The sequence below is a fragment of the Apiospora hydei genome (assembly GCF_038363865.1).
Source record: "Apiospora hydei strain CBS 114990 chromosome Unknown utg000009l_segment0_segment0, whole genome shotgun sequence".
Classification (NCBI taxonomy): Eukaryota; Fungi; Ascomycota; class Sordariomycetes; order Amphisphaeriales; family Apiosporaceae; genus Apiospora; species Apiospora hydei.
This window is the reverse complement of record NW_027117368.1, coordinates 5,972,838-5,992,598: the sequence shown is the minus strand read 5'-3', so window position 1 is coordinate 5,992,598 and position 19,761 is coordinate 5,972,838. Positions and strand designations below refer to the sequence as shown.

The 19,761-nt window shown below is 52.0% G+C and overlaps 6 protein-coding genes across 6 annotated transcripts; 3 read left to right on the top strand and 3 right to left on the bottom strand.

The window, feature by feature from the left end:
* Positions 1–115: 115 nt before the first annotated feature.
* PG997_013705 (protein argonaute) lies at positions 116–3,687 on the bottom strand (the record flags this gene model as incomplete). The annotated part of the gene is made up of 8 exons (XM_066818019.1): positions 116–1,705; positions 1,760–2,184; positions 2,243–2,384; positions 2,441–2,589; positions 2,644–2,849; positions 2,897–3,024; positions 3,084–3,209; positions 3,304–3,687. Coding segments are annotated over 8 exons (3,150 nt in total), but the record flags the coding sequence as incomplete, so codon positions are not given.
* A 4,936-nt stretch (positions 3,688–8,623) lies between these two features.
* PG997_013704 (cleavage polyadenylation factor subunit RNA14) lies at positions 8,624–11,721 on the bottom strand (the record flags this gene model as incomplete). The annotated part of the gene is made up of 4 exons (XM_066818018.1): positions 8,624–9,345; positions 9,405–10,407; positions 10,480–10,908; positions 11,014–11,721. 4 exons carry the CDS (start codon positions 11,719–11,721, stop codon positions 8,624–8,626), a joined length of 2,862 nt encoding a protein of 953 aa, XP_066663710.1.
* Positions 11,722–13,034: 1,313 nt separating this feature from the next.
* On the top strand, positions 13,035–14,089 carry PG997_013703 (uncharacterized protein; the record flags this gene model as incomplete). Its single annotated transcript, XM_066818017.1, is given in 5 exon segments — positions 13,035–13,143; positions 13,211–13,250; positions 13,328–13,525; positions 13,537–13,635; positions 13,717–14,089. 5 exon segments carry the CDS (start codon positions 13,035–13,037, stop codon positions 14,087–14,089), a joined length of 819 nt encoding a protein of 272 aa, XP_066663709.1.
* A 591-nt stretch (positions 14,090–14,680) lies between these two features.
* On the top strand, positions 14,681–14,983 carry PG997_013702 (uncharacterized protein; the record flags this gene model as incomplete). The annotated part of the gene is made up of 1 exon (XM_066818016.1): positions 14,681–14,983. One exon carries the CDS (start codon positions 14,681–14,683, stop codon positions 14,981–14,983), a length of 303 nt encoding a protein of 100 aa, XP_066663708.1.
* Positions 14,984–15,669: 686 nt separating this feature from the next.
* Positions 15,670–16,712, bottom strand: PG997_013701 (proline-specific peptidase; the record flags this gene model as incomplete). Its single annotated transcript, XM_066818015.1, has 3 exons — positions 15,670–15,934; positions 16,016–16,653; positions 16,704–16,712. 3 exons carry the CDS (start codon positions 16,710–16,712, stop codon positions 15,670–15,672), a joined length of 912 nt encoding a protein of 303 aa, XP_066663707.1.
* Positions 16,713–17,936: 1,224 nt separating this feature from the next.
* PG997_013700 (uncharacterized protein) lies at positions 17,937–19,446 on the top strand (the record flags this gene model as incomplete). Its single annotated transcript, XM_066818014.1, has 5 exons — positions 17,937–18,035; positions 18,106–18,126; positions 18,186–18,329; positions 18,401–18,721; positions 19,060–19,446. 5 exons carry the CDS (start codon positions 17,937–17,939, stop codon positions 19,444–19,446), a joined length of 972 nt encoding a protein of 323 aa, XP_066663706.1.
* Between the last annotated feature and the right edge of the window lie 315 nt (positions 19,447–19,761).

Here is a 19,761-nt window from a genome sequence, read left to right as displayed (position 1 = left end):
GAGACCCAAAGGGTGCTGGACCCAAGATCAGCCAACGTAGACTAGTATAACCGTTTACCAGGGAGCCGAGACCGAAAGAGAGATGGAATATCCGATAAAGAGCGCAAGTAACCTCTTAGACGTACCACATGGTAGTGTTGATGTGGGCAATGTTAGCCTTGTCGGCAATGGGGTTCTCCATGGCAAGCAGAGGAGGCGCCTCGCGGTTTTGTCCTCCGGATCCATAGACAGTCGAGGGTGCCTTGGCCAAGGGGAAACCAGCCTTTCCAGAGGGAAGCTCCTTCTGACTGGCTGCAATGTCCTCATGGGAAGCAGCACGGACCGATGCCAAATGCGAGTAGTACACGGCGGGATGCAGAGAGACCGGGGTTGTTGATCGCTGGTACTGGTAGCAGTGATGATACAGCATTCGCTGCAAGTCATTAGGGTTGCAGTTTGCTTCATCCAAGATTACCTGGTAGTGCACAGGTCGGGCAGTACCTTGAATGGCAACGTGGGATGACAGGTAGAAGTCCCAGTGGAAGGGGTGCGTGGCATCGTGCTCCACCACTGTGCCAGGGAGAGGGTTGGCATTCTTGTCAGCTGAGCCCTTGTCCTGGGGGTTCGGGAAAAAGCGGATGTGGTGGCGCTTGGTGGCAATCATGACCGTGACACGAGGGACCTCACAACCGGCGTCTCGGAAGATGCGCTTGATCTCCTTGATCTCCTTGTCAATGACTTGACCGAACTGACCCTCTGCAACTCCATCTCGGAAGAAGTAGACATGCTTGGGATGACACTTGTTTGTGTTGATCCAGTATTTCAAGAGACGGCCAAGCAGAAAGCGCATATTGATGCCTTCCACAATCTCGCCACGATAGCCGTTTGTTTGGACAGAGGCGGCGTATCGGGTAGCGGTTTTGTCGGTAGACACGGTCATGGCTGCCATCGAGGGTCGACCACTACCGGGAGCAGCGTGGGAGACGTCCAAGCCGATGATCATGGTGGGGACGGAGTAGTACGGCATGGGGGAAGTCACACCCATAGGGGCGGCTCGACAGGTGACACCTCCAAGCTTGGCATTGACCTTCATCGCCACGTTGCCGCAGTACTGGAGGTTGGCCTTGCGGACGTGATCTGCCAGCATAACTTGGCTAACGGTGCAGAATCGGCAGTCCATGTTCTTCTTGATTCGCTCATAGACCAAGGAGTTGCGAGTGCTGACCACAAAGAAGATGACCTGGGGGGTGGCCTTGAAGTGCTGACCACACTCCTTGTACGCCTGCTCGCACATCTGAGGGTACGGGACGTTGAAGGGGTACACCTTGACGAACGGGTCCTTTCGGATCACGCCACCATGTTGACCATAAGCGCGCTTGAACGTCTGGGCAAAGTTCTTGAGCGCATCCTCCTGAACGGTGTAACCGTCATTGGACCCGACGCCAATGAAGGCCCAGGACTGGATGGGCACAGGATTGGACTCCAGGAACTTTTTACCTCGGAGGTCCCAGCGGCCAGTCATGCCAGGGTTAATCTTCGACCCGGAGAAATGGACCTCTGGGTTCTGCAGCAGCCGGGCTGGGGTGACGAGCATTCGCTGGGCAATCTGCAGACCATACTGCTTGAAATAGGGATCGGATTCCCAGTGAAGACCTTGCATGCAAGTGTTGATTGCAGCACTACGCTGAACGGGCCGGGTGACGGCAAACTTGATCATCTTGGATGTCTGGGAATTAATGTTAGCTTCCTGTGCCCCAAATATGGTCAAAATCTAACTTACCTGCTCCGGATCCAGCTTGTATGTATATCGCTGGAATGGTTGAAGACGACAGGCTTCCATTGGGTAGAAGCCATCACGCATTGTCTCGATCAGTGGAAGATCCGGGTACTGCAGGCGGGCCTTATACTTCTGCATGAAGTAATTATGAATAGTGATGGGAGGGTCCACCTTGCCGTCCTTATGCTTCCGCTGGAAGGTGTAGTGCTGAGCATCGGCACCCCAGTTGGCCATGCTCTGCTCAAAGGCGATTCGCTTGATGGTGTAGACCTTATCGCTCTGGTCTTTGCCACGGTGGTTGACGGTGATCTTGAGCTTCGCCAAGCGACGGAGCTTCTGGAAAGGCTCTGACTGCTGCCAGACGATGTTTCCATTCCTGTCACGTGCCTGGACAGGTCGCAGGATCTCAGCCATCTTGGGCCACGGAACTGTGATATATAAGTCAGTAGGTCAGTTGAGATTAGAGGATCCTAGTGGTTGACTTACCCATTTGCTTCTCGTTCTGAGCTGAGGGCGGACTCAGCATGGCACGTGCCGTATCGGCCAGTGTTCCCATAGTGTTCCAGAACGCTGTGTTGGCCACATCCACATTGACTGCCAAGCCACTACCCTTGCTCATGTTATTCATCTGTGTCTAGATTAGCCAAAACGTCTCTGGGAGGGGAACTCAAGATGGTAACGAACCTCACACAGACGGAAAGCGGAGTAAGTGCCCTTGCGGACATCGGTGTAGGAGTCGAGACGCATTGGGTTGTCCTTCTTGTTGTAGAAGTTACGCTTGATAGAGATCATGTTCTCGCTGGGATACTGGCGCAAGAGATGGTCCAGGAAGTCTAGATAAGGTTGGTCAGTTTGTTGTTATCTTAATATCCGGTAGTGGGACTCACTCATGCACTGAAGTACAGACTTGTCCCAATCGCATTTGCGTTTAAGATAGTCCTGAAGGACCTGCATGCGAATCGACGTTGCCTGTCTAATCTGAATATAATATACACCAGTCTTGCCAGGTCGGGGCTCCTTGCCTGCAAGTCGGTCCAGATCGACAGCAACTCGTGCCTCTCCACGAGGGAATTTAGCCGTAGACCTAAGCTCACTATTAGAACAAAGCACCACTGTTTTGGCGGACTCCAGTTAACCTACCAAGCGAGCTTGTGACCGTCAAACAGCCACTTGCTGCCAGTCTTCTTCAGCTCAGCCTGGACTGGGGCGCTCTCCCAGACCTTTCTGACGAGGGCTCGGGAGTCCTTATCATTGGGGCTGACGTTGACCTGAGGGGATCTAGTTAGTAGTGCCCATTTCAAATACAAGATATTGGCTAGGTACTTACATCATATTGGACGATATCTCCGGTGGGCCACTTTGTCACCGGAAAGATGTTGACTTGAACCTGAATACCCTTGCCATCGGTGCTGAAGCCAGGTCGCTTGGCGAACTGAGTGAACGATCCATCAAACTAAGGAAGTGTCAGCTAACATATCATGCAAGTAAATGTGAAGGTATAAATATGATGAAGTGGAGTTGCTGCGTGATTAAGGCAGGGTACATACCTTCTTGTAGGCCTCAGCGGGAAGATCAATTCGCTTGCCAATGAGCTGCTCATCGGTAAGCGGCTCACGTCCGTCACCGCCCATGCGAGCGGGATCAACACCAGTTCCAGGAGGGAAAGGTGACTGCTGCTTGACAGGTCCACTGGCGGTAGAGCCCGATCGGGAGCGGGAGCCCTCGCCAGCTTGGCTTCCAGTCTGGCTACCCGCATTGGAGCCCGAGCGTGAGTGGTGAGAACCACGCGAAGGACTGCCGCTGACAGAGCCACGATCAGAAGATCCATCAAGGTTCATGCCGGCGACACGCTCAATGGCGGCGTGTCGCGGACCATTGCCCTGCTGGTTGAAACCCGACATCGTGGTGGTGATGATGGACTTGGTTGACGAATCTGAAGGAAGAAGAGTTAGTTGAATGTTGGGTAAACTAAGTACGTCGACTTGACAGTGGATGGTTCGAAGTGGAAACCTTAGGTGGTTGGCATGGATGAAATGGGATCTTTCAACTGGAGAAAGCAGATAGGAAAATGAAAAGTACCAGGATAAGCAGTAGACTGCCAATGACTTCCCGAGAGACTAGGGTTGGTAGTTGGATTGGGGACAGATCAAGTTATGGCAGAGAGTACTGTTCAAAACAAGTCGTGCTTGGGATAGGATAGAGGGATAATTGCGGCGCGTAAAATATATTAGGTGACCACCAGTGAGTTGGCAGGAAAGATTGGTGAATGAAAAGGTAAAAGATGGGCTTGCTGAAAATCGTAAAAGACGAAAACTTACCTAGTAGATCTGGGGAGATGTTGCTGGAGTGAGCGTGGGTTGGCAGCCTGGAAGTATGTTAGTTATCTTGTATGTTCAAGCTATCCGTAGACCGCGCAAGACAATGCTGATGAAAGGTCGACGCAGATATTCCAAGTTGATGGATGTGGTAAGTTGGGGTGAACGGTGCCTACTTGCCAACTTGACAACGTGTAGAGCAGAACGGAAGTGGGAGTTTGTAGAGATTTGGATGGTGTGGAGGGAAAGGAAAAGATAGTTGATGTCAACTTGATATATGCATCAGTTGATGGTTGGGGTGGGTTGTGGTTGAGATGTTGAATCCACGAGACAAGATTCCAGTTTGACCGACTCATAAGAATGTGAAGGGCATTGGCTTTTTGTAGGCCTCGTGAATGGAGATAGAAAATCGAAGACCACTCGTCGCAATGTATGAGACTTGGGGGCTTGAAAGACTTACTGTCCGGCAAAGAAAAAACCAAGAACTGGTTCGGGGATATGACAGAGGAAGATGAAAGCAGATTGGGAGCCACAGGTTGAAGAGCAGAGATGACTACTCGGGATGTGGTGGCCAATTTGTTTATCTCACTTGCATATGGAAAGAAGTTGAGGTTGTATGTTGGTGGTGGAGAAGATGTTTGGGGGTGGTGTAATATCGGAGTGTAAAGGTGCGTGAGAGGGGAACAGATAACAGCGTTGAAAATTACTGCAACAATGAAAAAAATGGGCTTACCTGAAATTTCAAGCTTGTTATTGATATGTCAAGGTCAATTCTGGAATCCTATTGTCAGAAATCTTTAGGTGTGTTAGTTGCTGTTTGTGAAAGAAATACTGGTGGAATAGCAGTATTGTAGGGGGAGAGGGGAGAAGGTGAGGGGTGGATTGATGCTGATAGGTATTACCTGGCTCGAAGTTCGGGTCCTTGATGTCCAAGCAGCACCTAGAGAGCGTAAGATTGATGGTGATTGAGAAAGGTGAAAAAGAAAAAGGAAAGGAATTGTGAGAGATGGCGTCTGGGATGTGAGGTTGGATTTATGTTGAGAGTAATTGCATCCAGGAAGCCAGGGAAGATGTCCAATGACGTCTTGGATAGATCCCCAACACGCGAGGCAACCGATGTAGTCGGAATTGCTTCGTTTGGGCCAGGGTCTACAGTATGCAAACGCTCGATGGGTGCTTGGTGATGTAGTGTAGGTATGGGTGGCAACTTACGTCTTGTCCACAACATGTAGTTGATGTTGCTGGCAAGTTGAGGACGGCAGTGGGAGAGGATCTTGGGGTGAGGAAGATGGAATTGGTAGGGATCCCAAATGAGAGTGTACAGGAAAAGAGAAACCGAGGGAAGGCTCTTCGAGCGAGGTTGATGGGGAAAGTTATGGGATTCACCTACCTTTGCTAGAGTGGTATTGTTGTGGGAGGAGACGGTCGCAGGGCCGAGTACGATGTGGAAGATCGATCAAGGCTTTCCGGGGAAAGATGCTTGGACGACTGGACGTACCTGAAAGGAAGACAAGATGGTGAGTACGAAGAAGGAAGAGACCACTTGATGGGAAAGAGAAGTTGACCAGCGAAAGTCCCGAGAAGAGGAAATACGAAGGAAGATGTGTGGCAGGTGCACGATATCGATAGACCCTTCAACAAGATTAAAGAGGACTGTCGGCTTCTGATGAACACACCTTGTCAAAGTAGTATGTTGGTGTGGTAGATACGTAGATGCAACGTCGAGGGCTGTTGACTGGAGGGAGGATGACGAAGGAAGGAAGGAAGGAAGATGGGGTTGTTGGTTGGTCGTATTTGCTGCTTCATATACGACTTGGAGGCAGGTGAATGTGAAGGAGGGCGAGTGAATAGAAACACACACGTTTCTATTTGAATAGAAATTCACTTACCTTCATGCGGAGGAACAAAGCTGATGCTGGCATGCAAAATCTGATCTTGAACCGAGTTGTTGTTGTGGTGGTGTGGAAAAAAGAAGTTGTGGCGGATGAGGGTGTTGTGTGATGAAGGGAAGAAGGATGGCACTAGGGCTGCGACTGCTGCTACTACCACTACTGGAGATCCGCTGAATAGGCCAATGCAAGAATAAAATCTTGGACCTGATCGTCGATGGCAGAGCTGGGCGGCGAAGGGCAGTGGGGTATTCGGCTGAGGGCCAGCATTCTACGTACATGCCTCTCGGCACACTTGATGCCCCTGTCTACCTTATGATGTATCTAATACTTGGGTACCTAGAAGTTGGAACGCAGGCTGTTTACCTGGGACCCATGAGCAGATGGGCATCACAGGGAGGACATTGGGTATGTGGAGGATGTACAGCGGGCAGGAAAGGACCGCCTCAGACATGTGGTCGAGCCTCCTAATATTCCAATTCCGGACAGTGTCAAACTACAAGTACACGTAGGATGTATGCATGTGCATGTGCATATATCAAGTCAGGTCTGGTGTTGGGCTGTAGGCGGTGCGTATAACGCCTCCAGTGATTCTGCACCACGCATCCATCCCCAGACGCATGGACAGTCTCGCAAACGGGAGCCACGGGGGTTGACCGGCTAGCTACATGAATGTGGGGTTCTTTATCAGGCCCCTTGAGAACAGAGAGAAAGAGCGGCCAGACAATTCCAGACGTGCCTACCACATCAAAGAAGTAACATGAGGCGAAACTGTCGTCAATGCTTACTGCAGGTTAGGCAAACTGGCATCTGTTGCAAAATCAGAGTGTGACGAGATATGCTCAGGGATAGCGAGATTTCCTGGCTACGGCCACATCGAGATACATTTCGTCTCATACTCGTATAAACCACGTGTTCGACGGAACATGAAAATTTGTGGCAATGTGTTGTGATCTGGGTTGATACCAAATGAACAGTCCCAACGCTAACAAGCATCATATATGGATGCCAGACCTCTAAATTCCAAGTAAAAGGGTTGTTGAGGCTTTGATATCACGATTGGCCTATTCCGGGAATTGATGGCGTTGACCAACATAAAAGAAACATCAGACGGAAATTGGGCCTTTATATTTCCATATCGAGCCTGGAGACAACCAAATGCCACAGCAGACGTGTGTGGTGGGCACCATATGTCGGGGGATCAAATTTATCACTTTCCTGGCCACTCAAGGGTGGGCATTGATAGCATCTGCTAAACCCGGTAGTTTGATGGTCGTAACTCCCTATGACAAGGACTTGAAGAAGGGTCATTTCGTCCGATGCTGGTCTCATCTGTGAAATCAGGAAACAGGTTGTAGACACTTGTGATCAGGCGTATTGCAGACTTTGGTTGATGTGAAGCGCCCCGAAAAGGGATGGGGGATGAAAAAAGCAGAATAGAAACCGAGCAATTTTATATAACAGGTAAAACCCTGGTTCCCCGACATGGCAAATGATTGTTCTCGTTTTAATAAGTATTCGGCCATGTATTCGGCCAACGACTATTCGGCCAAGGGGTATTCGGCTAGGGCCTTGTTGCTCTAGTTGGTTATGCTTGCCCTTTCGTGTTGTACGTATACCAAGCTTGCCTAGAAACCGCAGCATCTCACAGCGACGCGGCCATCGGAGTCGATATCTCAAAGGCATGTATCCTTGCGCAAGGCATACACTTTTGCTCGCCTGCTGTCATGCTGTAGGCATATGAAGAGTCAATGATATCCGTCAGGAAAATAGCACGTAGTAAGACATTCGTCCTACTCTTACTCTTGACGGCGCTGGTGAGAAAATTCGGAAAACATGACAGCACGGCAACTTTCGGGGCTTAGATGCTGTAGGCAGAACAACAAGTATGCGGCGATGTTACTATCATATACCTGACCCCTCTTGGGGGCTCATTGAGCCTGTAGGCGCCAACTGTATCCCGACATTGCACCATGTGCATCGATAGAAGTAATCGATGCCAAAGTTTGACGAACGATCACGGGAGCCTTGACACAATCACAACATACCGCTGATCAAATTAGACAGCAGCAATCAACACCTTTTGGTCGAGGCCAGAGATCGACAAATTGTTGACGTAGGTCATTTCGTAGTATTAGTACTTCCTAAGTGGCTATCTGCGTACCGCTTCATAAGGATAGACGGAAGTCACATAAATGGAGTCGCGCGAGTTGGGCCAACAGACCCTCCTGCTTGTGTCCTCGTCTGTTGACTATTCCTATAGGAACACATCGGGCTTTCCTGCCGAGGAAAGCGGCCCTCCCAATCTATCTACCGTAGTGGTAGGGGTATGGCTTGTCCATATGTTCCTAGTATTGAGCGCCATAGTATTGGTTTGGCTGGGCTGGGTAACCGGGAAGAGGCGCTGGCGCCCCTGGGGCCATGTAAGGGTTAGCAAGCTGTGACAGCGTAAAGCCCTGCTGGCCGAAATTAGCTGCCTGAGGGGGTTGTGTCCAGTCAGAGGGCGAAGGCTCGTAATCGTCACTGGATGGAGGTCTTTGAGTGTATTGTGTGGTCGGCTGAGGGGGAAGCCGAGTAAGTCCCCTCGAGTAGGGGCTCTCGGGACGACCAGAAGGCCCTGAACGTTGACAGTTAGTAATGAATGCGGGTATTCTTCTGAGCACTTATCGGTGATGCATACGTGAGGCTTGATCACTTCGCATACCCGAATTTTGCGAAGCTCTCCATTCATTGTAGTCTGGCACGATCGTATCCCTAATGACGCGCACCATGGCATCGGATCGGAAGCGCTGTGCGTCGCACTGATGTGGGGGCGGGATGAGGCTCAAAAGGAACGTGATGTCCCGAGAAATGGGCGCAGGTGTACTGCTATATGTGATGCCTTGACCCTGCGCTCGCCTTTGCTGATCCATTCTACGGCCGGCCGCGCCTTTGAGCGGAGAAGCACCACGCTGGACCTTTCTGGGAGGAAAGTCATCTTCGTCGGGCTGGTATGGACGCTTCGGCGAGTTGACTACAGGCAGAAACTGTTGCCTCGGGCTTCGGTCCGCCATAACTGACGGGTGAGGGCTCACACGAGCCGAGGTGTTGATCTGCTCAACAGACGGCATAATGTTCTTGGGCCTCATCTGGGCACTGGGAGAGATTATCACACGGGCGCTGATGGGATTGAAGCGTTCGGAGGAGAAGCGGGCTGCAAAGTGGGCCAGGCTGGGATCTTCGGGGAAAGACTCGGCCATCTGTTTCTCAAGCTCCTTGATCTGGGCGAGCTCTCCAAACTTTGCTTCATAGCTGTGGAAGTAAGCATAAAGAGGCTTCAGCTTGGGCGTAAGCTCGGGCTTCTCCTTGAAGCGCTTGACAGACTGGGAGAACACGACTCGCGCATCTGTGAAAATGGTCAGTGCTGGGAATAAAAACAGGGAAGGCCAGGGAATTTGGACTTACTCGTGGTATCATGTCGCGAATGCAAGTGCTTGAGATAAGCAACCATGAAGTGTTCATCTTCAGGGAACAATTTGGCGCCCCGCTCGAAGATCTTGGTAGCAACAGGGTCTTGGTAGATGTCCCATTCGATATGCGCAACTGCAACGTAGACATCGCTCGTGAGCCGGCCTTTGGCACGCGCCTCGGTGAAAATGGCTCGAACGCCAGAAGTTGGGGTGCCTTTGCCCTGCCCCTGGATACGGCGGAACGCACGTGTAAGGGCTATCCAGAGATAGGATATTTGCTGCGAAAGCATCTGGATCTGGACAGCAAACCCTTCACGCACAGCCTTGATGCGTTCTTCCCTTAAACTGGTCTTGGCCGGCTTCTCAGCCAACTCGCCGTCATCAGTCTCCATCTGGGGCTCATCCGACTCTGCCAGGGAAGGATCATTCTCGATATAACCAACAGCTGTCGCCTCCCGGTCCTTCAGCTTCTTCACCATGTCATAAAGGGCACCCAGCACCGTGTCGAAAGGTGCACGGACAGCATGACTGAGGGCTAGCTTCCCGGCTTCGCCCTCTCCGGAGGGATGGGTGGATTCGATGCGATCGGCATGCTTCAAAGCAAGGAGCGCACTTTCTGGATTGGCAGTGATACCGTCAACTAGGAACTGGAGGCCGAGATCCGACCCGTCTTTGCCAAGGACACCGTTGTCGAAGCACCACTCTGCAGCATCAACCCACAACTCAGGCCAGAACCGCAAAGCCATCAGTGCCTGCTTGTAGACGTGGATGACACGAGATTTGTAAGTTTCCGGCTCATCTGTCTTCAACGCAAGGGGGTCATCTTTCTCCCAAGCGATCCACCTTTTCCACAAGTCGACCTGCTCAAGATATTCTTGGTCGCCCTCAAAGCCAGTTGCAGGGGGCAGTCGGGGGATAGTGGTTCTCTGCAAACCACGGGTGAAGTTTTCGAGATGCGTATTGGCGCTTCGTGCCGACATATACGAAGGGGATTTCTCCTGGAGAAACTTCCGTCCCTGGTTACTGTTAGTATGCTAATGGTATACGATGTGTAAAAATACGCGACTTACGGCTACTTTGTTGATTCCAAGCTCAAATTGGTCATATTCTTTCCAGAGGATGTTCAAGTTCGACATGGGAATGCAAATAGCGCGCTGATATGCCTTGCGCAGCACATCCATCTTTTGCATGTCCTGCCAGCCCTTTCCATCGATCTGGCCTGGCCCGCTCTTGATGAACTGGATGTAGTCATGCCACATCTTGCCCGAGTCCCGGTCATGGCCAATGTTGTCCAGTACGAACTCATAAGATTGGTTCACAATCTGACGCGCCTGGCCGGTGCCATCGTGCAAATCGTTTCGTCGTCGGATATAATCTAGATAGGCTGTCCAGAGTTGTACGCTCGGTATCGTCATAAGGGTTCGCTGAAAGATCTGCTCGGCCTCGGCGAAATTGTCCAGACTGAGTTCCTGTTGCAAGTATTGCACCCACATCTCCGCCTGTGGTGGTCAGTCTCTGCAATTCTTTGGATGGTATGGGAAACTAACCGATTGGGGGAACACTTTCAAGAAGCGCTCGTAGACAGCCCTGATGTCTTGAATCACGTTACGTCTGCGGTATTCTTCGATCAAAGCTAACCAAGCATCCATGTCTCCACGAGGATCGTCCTTGATACGATCCTCCAGAATGCCAATGATATCAGTCGGGAGACGCGATTTCGCCTCGTTAATGCTTGGAGTGGTGGTTACAATGCCCAGTCCATTGCTCACTTGAGCTGTCGGACCAGCCGCGGCAGGGTCGTTGATAGTCTCTGCTGTAGTGGTCGACTGTTGCAGGGGAGAATGTGTGAAGGCACGGGGTTGCGAATCAGAAGAAGCAGGCTTGAGGCTGTTCGCAGCGGTGGTAGCAACCGCAGGCGGAGGTGTTGCAGAATCATCTTCATCATCCGAGGACCCAACTATGAATCCACCGGCCTTTTTGGGTTTCTTAGACGGACGAGGAGATGCTGTAGCCTCGTCGCGCTCTGCAGCTGCAACCGGAGTGTGGGAGGCGGGGGGCAAGACTGGGACAGTGGTGGTAATGCTGATAGATTCAGGGTCGTACTCTCCGCCATCTTCATCGGCATCCGAAGTAGGGTCACCAGAAGCATTGAATGATGGATCAGCAGAGATAGGTTCTTGTGCTTGTTCATGGCTATCATGCTCAGTATGTTGTTGATCTTCTGAAGCCCCAACTCCATCGCCAGTTCCCCATGTACTGTCAGTCTCTTCGCCGTGTTGGGCATACCCATCCTCGGGGTTCTCAGATGCCATCTTTGGCGACAGGATCGGAGGACAGAATGTCGGCGCGACGTCGTGTGTGCGGTACTAGGTAGGGACTGCTGTGTGTGCAGCAAGTAACTCGGCGATCGTGGGTTCTTTGTGTCGAGATTGGGTCGGGAAACAGAGCGCGCTAGATGAAGCTCGTTGCAGGAATGGACTTGCGCAAATGCAGCAAGTAAAAGTTCCGCAGTCACAAAGCCCGGTCCTAGAAGATCAAAACGTCTGATGGTAATGGGTATTATTACAAGCAAAGAGAGATTGAGATTGATGTTGCGCCGAGAGAATGATGGCGACTTCGGCGACAGTCACGATGCGAAAGTGAAGAATCAACCCCAGCCTTGACACTGCTGCGAATTCTCGAAAAAGGCAAGGCGTGGATTAAAGCGTTTTCAGACTGGCGCCCATCAATTGAATGACTGAACAAGGATCGAGGTACATGCCAGCCACGGAAAGGTGCTGGAAGCTGCACAGACGCACGGGCTTTTAATGGCCTTTAGCTGTTCCTAGTGGATGCGCCGATCGGGGATGGGCGAGGGTTTGTCCGATTGAGCAGTGGGCACGTGTACCAGATTCACTCTCATCAATCAATTGACTGATTGATGTCCAGCCTCTTGCTCAGTACCCCCGAGATTTTTGTATGCCAGAGCGTACCTACTAGAGTGGCATTCAATTGAATTGATGAGAACCGTCACTGCAAGACATTTGTGACTTATCCGTCCTGATCCAGTGCACGTCGTTCACACCAGTACCTACAGTACCTAAGTAGTAAGTAGTGCGTGACTTGAACGACAGAAGAACTTCCATCAGGCTAGCAGACCCTTGCCCGTCTAATCTAGTGGGCCCCATCAGCTCTTTTTGTTTCTAGCGCCTGAAGGCTTGACTGGCTGGCACTGCTCAGTGCTCACACTGGCACACAGCGAGACACATGTCTTTCTGCAAGCACTTTACGCCAGACGCGTGAACATGTCGCGTCCAATCTGGGCGGCCCACTAGAAACTGGCGTGCGAGCTGGGAACTGGGAAGCTGGCGAGTCCCATATCTCTTTCCCACGTCGCAAAAACAAATCCATTTGTAGCCCATCCCTCCACCAACCATAGTCGCAGAGTGGACCAGCCTACTGCCTTCGCTCCTCTCTGTCCAATATCGTTTCATGAACTGGAAGAACCCTCGTTATTCAAGTTCTGCATCGTTGCTCTTTTTTTCCCTCTCGATCTCTTTTCACGCTTCATAGCCAACCGTCTCTTCCATCTACCAATTCTACCCAACATCCTCCTCACTTTCACTCCTCACCACAAACCGCCAAGATGTCTGTCGTGTCGCTTCTGGGGGTCAACATCCTCAACAACCCGGCCAAGTTCGGCGACAAGTACGTCTTCGAGATTACGTTCGAGTGCCTTGAGCAGCTCGAGAAGGGTACGACTACCAGCCATTACCATAATTGCCCTTGTGAACAATCGTACTGACCTATGCTGGCATACAGACCTCGAGTGGAAGTTGACCTACGTCGGCTCAGCGACTTCGTAAGTTCCAAATTGCCTTGGATCCGGGTCATCACACCGCTTATGCTTCTTGCTGACCTTCATTTCTCCCAATGCAGTGACCAGTATGACCAGGAGCTCGACTCTCTCTTAGTAGGCCCGATCCCTGTCGGAGTCAATAAGTTTGTCTTCGAGGCCGAAGCACCAGACACCAAGCGAATTCCCGACGCCGATATTTTGGGTGTTACTGTCGTCCTTCTGACGTGCTCCTACGACGGTCGTGAATTTATTCGAGTCGGTTACTATGTCAACAACGAGTACGAGACAGAGGAGCTGAACGCCGACCCCCGGCCAAGCCCATCATCGAGAAGATCCGAAGAAACGTCTTGGCCGATAAGCCCCGTGTGACTCGGTTCGCCATCAAGTGGTAAGTTGTTTCTCAAAATCTAGCCTCTCACCCGCTCTTCACAAGTGCAACACCAACTAACAGCCTGTAGGGATTCTGAAGCCTCTGCGCCGGCCGAGTTCCCCCTGAGCAACCCGAGGCCGATGTACAGCCCGACGATGAGGAGTACGGCGCCGAAGAGCTGGCTGAGGAAGCCGAGGAAGAGGATGCTACCGCTGCAGGCGCCGCCAATGGCGAGGCAGTCGCGGCCGCTGCTGGAGGCGATTCTGCGATGGCCGGCGTCGAAGGCGGTGAGCCCGCTGAGGAGGACGAAATGTCCGAGGACGGAAGCGTTGACCTCGAGAACGAGAGCGAAGATGATCTCGAGGAGGAGGGCGACGAAGAAATTGCCGAGGGCGAAGCCGGCGGTGACGATGCCATGGAAGTCGATGAGGCCCCTGCTAGTGGCAAGGCCCCGGAAGTCATGGCGCATTAGAGAAGGGTACTCAATTGGTAACTCGGCTAACGACGATTCAACGTTGAAAGCCGAATGGCAGCCAAGGGAGCACATCGCCTGGAGAGCGGTGCGGTACACGGCGGCAGAGAGTTCACAACAAGGCATGGCGAATGCCAACACCTGTCCACGACTATTCCAATTATAGTATGGGTCAGAACAAAGAGCAGAGCTACTGCGATACGAGGTTACGAGTTGCATGGCATGTTACACGATGGCGGTTTACTTAATTCAGAAGCCAGAAGACATGTGTGGAAGCACTTAGATTCGGTCTTCTTTTGAATAAAAATACGATGATTCCCCCATTTGGTCTACCAGAACTATTGTGGCTTACGAGTCCTTGTCGTTGGAGAAAACCGCAGTGGCTACTGATTTTTGCCAGGTGCCTTGTCGATGATCAAGATCGTACCATCGCTCCGCTATCCCCTTGAAGGCCAATTTTAAGGGGGAGTGTGGTGTAAGCCAACGATGTGCAATCAATGGCTGTCACTTTAACGAGGAGCCAATGACTACCGAAGAAGTTCGAGTATGGGCAACGAGTAGAGGGCTAACCCGTACTAACAATCTTGCATCATGGTCGCTGGCGGGATCAACACTCGTCATCGCTTCAGCTTCCCCATTCTAATTTATCAACTTGACACAGCACAGCTCGCGGTGCAGACGATCCTCCTCGCCCCCGTGCGCCTCTGCGAGGGCGCCGCGATCCTGGAGCGGCGCTGGACTTGCATGGTGATCAACGTGTCGCCCGTGGCCGCATACAAGAGGGGTGAGGAGGCTCTGTTCAAGTACCGCAAGATGAAGTCGCATTCTTCTTCGGCCGCTTCCTTCACCAACATCCCCGGCAGTAGTGCGTCGTCATCGTCCAGGAGGCTCTAAGGCAAGGTCGCGCAGGGCGACGCAGGCGGTGAAAAGGAAAGTAATTTCCTACCGTCAGAGTCTAGGTGCCCCCCTTTTCGACACGCGGGCAGCCTGTGGAGACGCCGCCAAAAGTCGGGCGCAATTGTTGGACTGCAGGCTAGCTGCTTGGTGCCATGCTATGCGCTCGATCCGGATTGGTTTCGTTTCGTGGGCAACCGTCCTCCCATCTATTAATTTGACAATGTTGGTCTCGATCAAAGACCAAGACTCGAAGTTTTGGATTATTCATTGTTCAAATAAGTTGATGCGTAACCCAAGAATGACATGTCATTGCTCACAGATGAAGTACCGCTTTCGAGAGTTTCAGCGGCATCGAGATCAGCCAGTACCGACTGCATGAATTAGGCAAGTGCTGCAGTCCGAGCTAACCACTTGAAATAGTACATCAACTCAAACTTCAACTCCGGCTCATTCCTGTAGGCTTCTCCAGCTTCGTAGATGGGAGTGGTCATCTTAATTGGTGGCATACAAGCGGCACTCCGCTCGCTTTAGACAACTTGTGTTGCGTGACTCTCGCCAGTTACTCGGTCGCAACATCACCTCTACTCCGCCACCAATAATCGCATATGCGTAATCGCACAACGATTCTCAGGCCTCAACTACCAGATTAGCCAATTACATACCATCTCGACACTCCAGAGACTTTAGTCTGTCGCTATATCCTCAGCTCTCTCATCTGCGAGGAACTCGCCAACAACCTTCAAGACCCTCTCCCGGGGCCCTCCGCCGCCCGGGATCGTGATCCAGCGGACCCGAGGAATGAGCTCGAAGAACGGAACCTGGGCTACGTCATGCGAGGTGTCGTGCTCGCCATTGTAGACGAGAGTCGGGGCGGTGATGTTAGGGAGGCGCGATACAACAGTCCAGTCCTTCAGTGAGCCTCTTCGGACAAGAAACGTATGCCCCATCCTACCTCGAACGATTAGAACTGGAAGCAACAGAGAGAGATATTATATGTGATCTGAACACGATGATTCCTGGGCGGCTTACATGGTATTGTACACCGTGTTGTCATCGGCCTGGTGCTTGAAAGCCGGCAATAGCTCCACCGGCATGGGATCGGCGCGGCACACGTGGTTCCGGATGAAATACTCGAGACCGATCTTATACCCCAGGCTATCATAATCTTCCTCCCGCAACGCGTCCTCCAGAGCCTGTCGCATGACCGGAGGCATCTGTTCTACCAGCAAGCCGGTACCGCGAGCCGCCAGCTCGCTACCCGCGAGTCCGTTCACAATCACGAGCCTCCGCAAACCCCGCGGCCGCCGGGACGCGAACGCGGCCCCCAGCATGCCGCCCCAGCTCTGCCCGAGGAGGTGGAAGCCGGGGCCCGTGCCGTCGTCGTCGTCGCCATTGTCGCGCAGCTCGAGGTGGTCCAACAGGTTGTCCAGCTCGTCCTGGAACAGCCGCTCCTGCCAGAACGCCTCGTCGCCGGCCGTCTGGCGGAGGTGGGTGGACGCGGCGCAGCCGATCTGGTCGTACAAGACGACGGGCAGGCCGTACTGCGGCCAGAGCGCCGCGAACGCGAGCAGGTACTCGTGGCCGGCGCCGGGCCCGCCGTGGACCACGACGACTGGGGGTTTGCCGCACGAGAGGTCGCCGACGATTTTGTAATAGGTGAAGCAAGGCTCCGCGATTGAGGGGATGTGGAAAGGGCCCCTCCTTCGGAGATCGGAACTTCGGCCATGGCTTAATCAAATATAGGTGCTTTTCCTGGAAGGGAACCACTTGCTAACACGGAGAAGGGGAAACTTGATATGGAGGGATGGTGGGGGGGCTCGCCTACGGCAATCAGGAACGGCAGCCCAGGAGGTATCATCAATTGGCCATTTATGATATCAATCGGCCATTTATGATATCTTCCGGCGGACCCAAATCAAATTACTTCATAATACCTAGGCACGGGTCTGATTTCGAACAGCTCGATTCCAACTATCTGGTATCATTTCATAACGTCTCATAAAATACATATTTTCTCGCGCACGAATGCAAGGAGAAACAGCTACTTTCTCTTGCGCATCTCAACCCCGATCGGCATCCCCATCCTCGAACCAACACACCTGCCTTTTCGGTCCAAGTACGCCGCCGTGTTGCACCAACAGCCTTATGTACAGCCCCCTTGCAGTGTGCATCGCGGGTCCCGTTGAGTAACCAACAAGACTTTCGGTGTTGGTGGCACCAAGTCAGAAAGCTTAGCACCCCACAGCACCGGGGGTCCAAGGGTCGTAGCCCAATTCGGGGTCGAAGGGGACCTTGAACCAATCCTGGCTTCAAAAGCACCTGCATCACCGAAGTAGAAGTGAATCCAAAACTGCTCGCCCCTTTTCTTCTCATAGCTCTATTTGCCAACACTGTGTGCCCAGATCAATGTGATCTACCTTGCCTCTGCAGACTCGCCACGGCCATCATATCTTCACAGGTACATTTGAGGGTCGCTAATGCCCCGGTATTATGTTGGAGCTACGTGTTCCTGCTTTTCTCCGGCAATGCTTCGTCGCCTTCTCGCACGAGGACTGGTCCGGTACTAACCAAGGGGGTCAGCAAGGTGAGGTTATGGATGCAGACGCGTATGATCGCAGTGGTGATAGCCACTCGTGGCGCGATGAAGACCTCTTGTTGTGGTGGCAGTGGTTCAATATTTTTTTAGCTGCTGACAGTCACAGATGGCAGCGTCTTCTGGGATAGTCAGCCGCCGCATGAGGCGCAAGAGTGAGGCGTAGAGCGCGATGGTGAGGTGTGCCGACTCCGAACGATCAAAGCTCAATTCGAACAGATATCAGATAAATGCACGTGCCTTGAAGCAGCGTGTTTGATATGGCCCAGGTTGTATAGGCAAGTAGAGCATCATATCTTCATCCACCATGTCGGATGCAACTAAAGATGGCCTGCTGGCTCTTTGTGTGGCTCAATCATGATACTATCGACGGCCGCCATTGGCCTCCGTTTCTGGGCGCCAAGGCAACAAAAGGCGCCTCTGATGATTGACGACTGGACAGCTACAGTCGCACTGGTGAGTCTATCAGCTCAAGTCATGGTCAGGCTTGAGTTGTTGAGACGCCATCGCTGAATGCATTTCCTAGATATCTCACATTGGAACAACGGTATGTGTGTTCATAAGTAAGTTGTTCGATAAAAAACTACTGCATCTACGTTGACCAAGATCCCTAGTATGGGAATATCTCATCACTCGCGAACAAGTCTAGTATTCATTGAACTCCCAGTGGTCTACAGAAAGGGGCTAGGCTACTCCAGCCACGACTTTACACCCGAACAGCAAGAAGCGAGAAACAAAACCGACAGAGTGGTAAGTGACAGACGTTCCCGTCTCCCGTCACTTGCCGATCCAATTTCAAGACTCTTACGTTCCCGAGCTAGTTCCAAATGGTCCTCAATATCCTGACCCGGAGCACCCTCGGCTTCGTCAAGCTCAGCGCCCTCGTCTTCTACCGCCGCCTCTTCTGCACCGGCAGCAAAACCACCATATTAGGTGTCCTTACTTGGATTACCATCGTCGTCGTCGTTCTGTGGCTTCTTGCCTTTGAGCTATTCGCGGGCTTTCAATGTGGCACGGGATTCTCGGAGCTATCGGAGGGCTCTATGCCCGATATCTGCACTCTTGTGCTCCCTTCCAGTCTAGGGCTCGCTATCTCCGACTTCCTTTTGGATTTCTGGATACTGGTTCTCCCTATACCGGGGGTAAGTCAGAGCCTCGCTCTAGGCGTAATGGGGCTGGATAATCATCTGGGGGTTTGCTGACCGAGTCGCTTAAAAGATTATGCGTCTCCACACATGCCTGCAACGGAAGATGTCCATCATCGGCGTTTTCCTTTTGGCGTCGGTGTAAGTACCCACGTGAACCCCGAAAGATAGTTCGAGTTTGTACCAATATGCCAAATTTCAGCACAGTGGCCTGGCTGCGTCGGTTGCTCGGATGGCGCTGTATCTTCAGATATAACGCGGCGGACGAGGATATCAGCCATCTGCTGACCATGAGGGTAATTTCATTCGTACTGTACAAAGACCGGAACTGCTAGAGACTCCGGGCTGCTGATCTGAATCAACCCATTTGGACAGACCGCCTCACCAGATTGGTATTCTACGGCATACTGGAGTGTGGCATGGCCATCATCGCCGTGAACCTGCCATCGCTTTGGGTCCTCGTTGTCCCATTGAATACAACGGAGCTAGTAGACTATGTGAAAAGTGTACTCCGAAAGTTATCTTGCCTCCGCGGCGACGACGGTTCCGGCGTTGGGTCCGATCCAGTAGGGACGCGTCATGCCGACGACATCAAAAGCATCGAGTCGTTTAGTACTGGTCCCATGGTGACGGTGGAAGAGCCTAGGCACGACTACCTCCAGGTCCGACTCAGCTTTCCAGAAGATCCCGAGAGTCGAAGCTGGGGTGTTATAAAAGCTTAGACTACTATGCCACGCGGAAGGTTTAGAGATGGATAAGGGACTAGAAAAGAACGGATGTAGAAAAGGGGAAAGGGGAAATACATGTTTTTCTTTTGCTATGTTGAACACTTGGTGGCAAAACACAAAGGCTTGGCTTGTTTATGTATCGACGCTTTTACTTGCACCGAACTTTTTGACGCACCTATAAGTAAGTGCCTTGTTTCTTCTCGCCACGCGCCACCTTCTGGGGTTATCACCAGGAGCATCATCAGAAGAACTGTTATAGTGTAGTATTGTAATATTAGGAAATAAAGCCAAGGGCATTTCATGCCCATC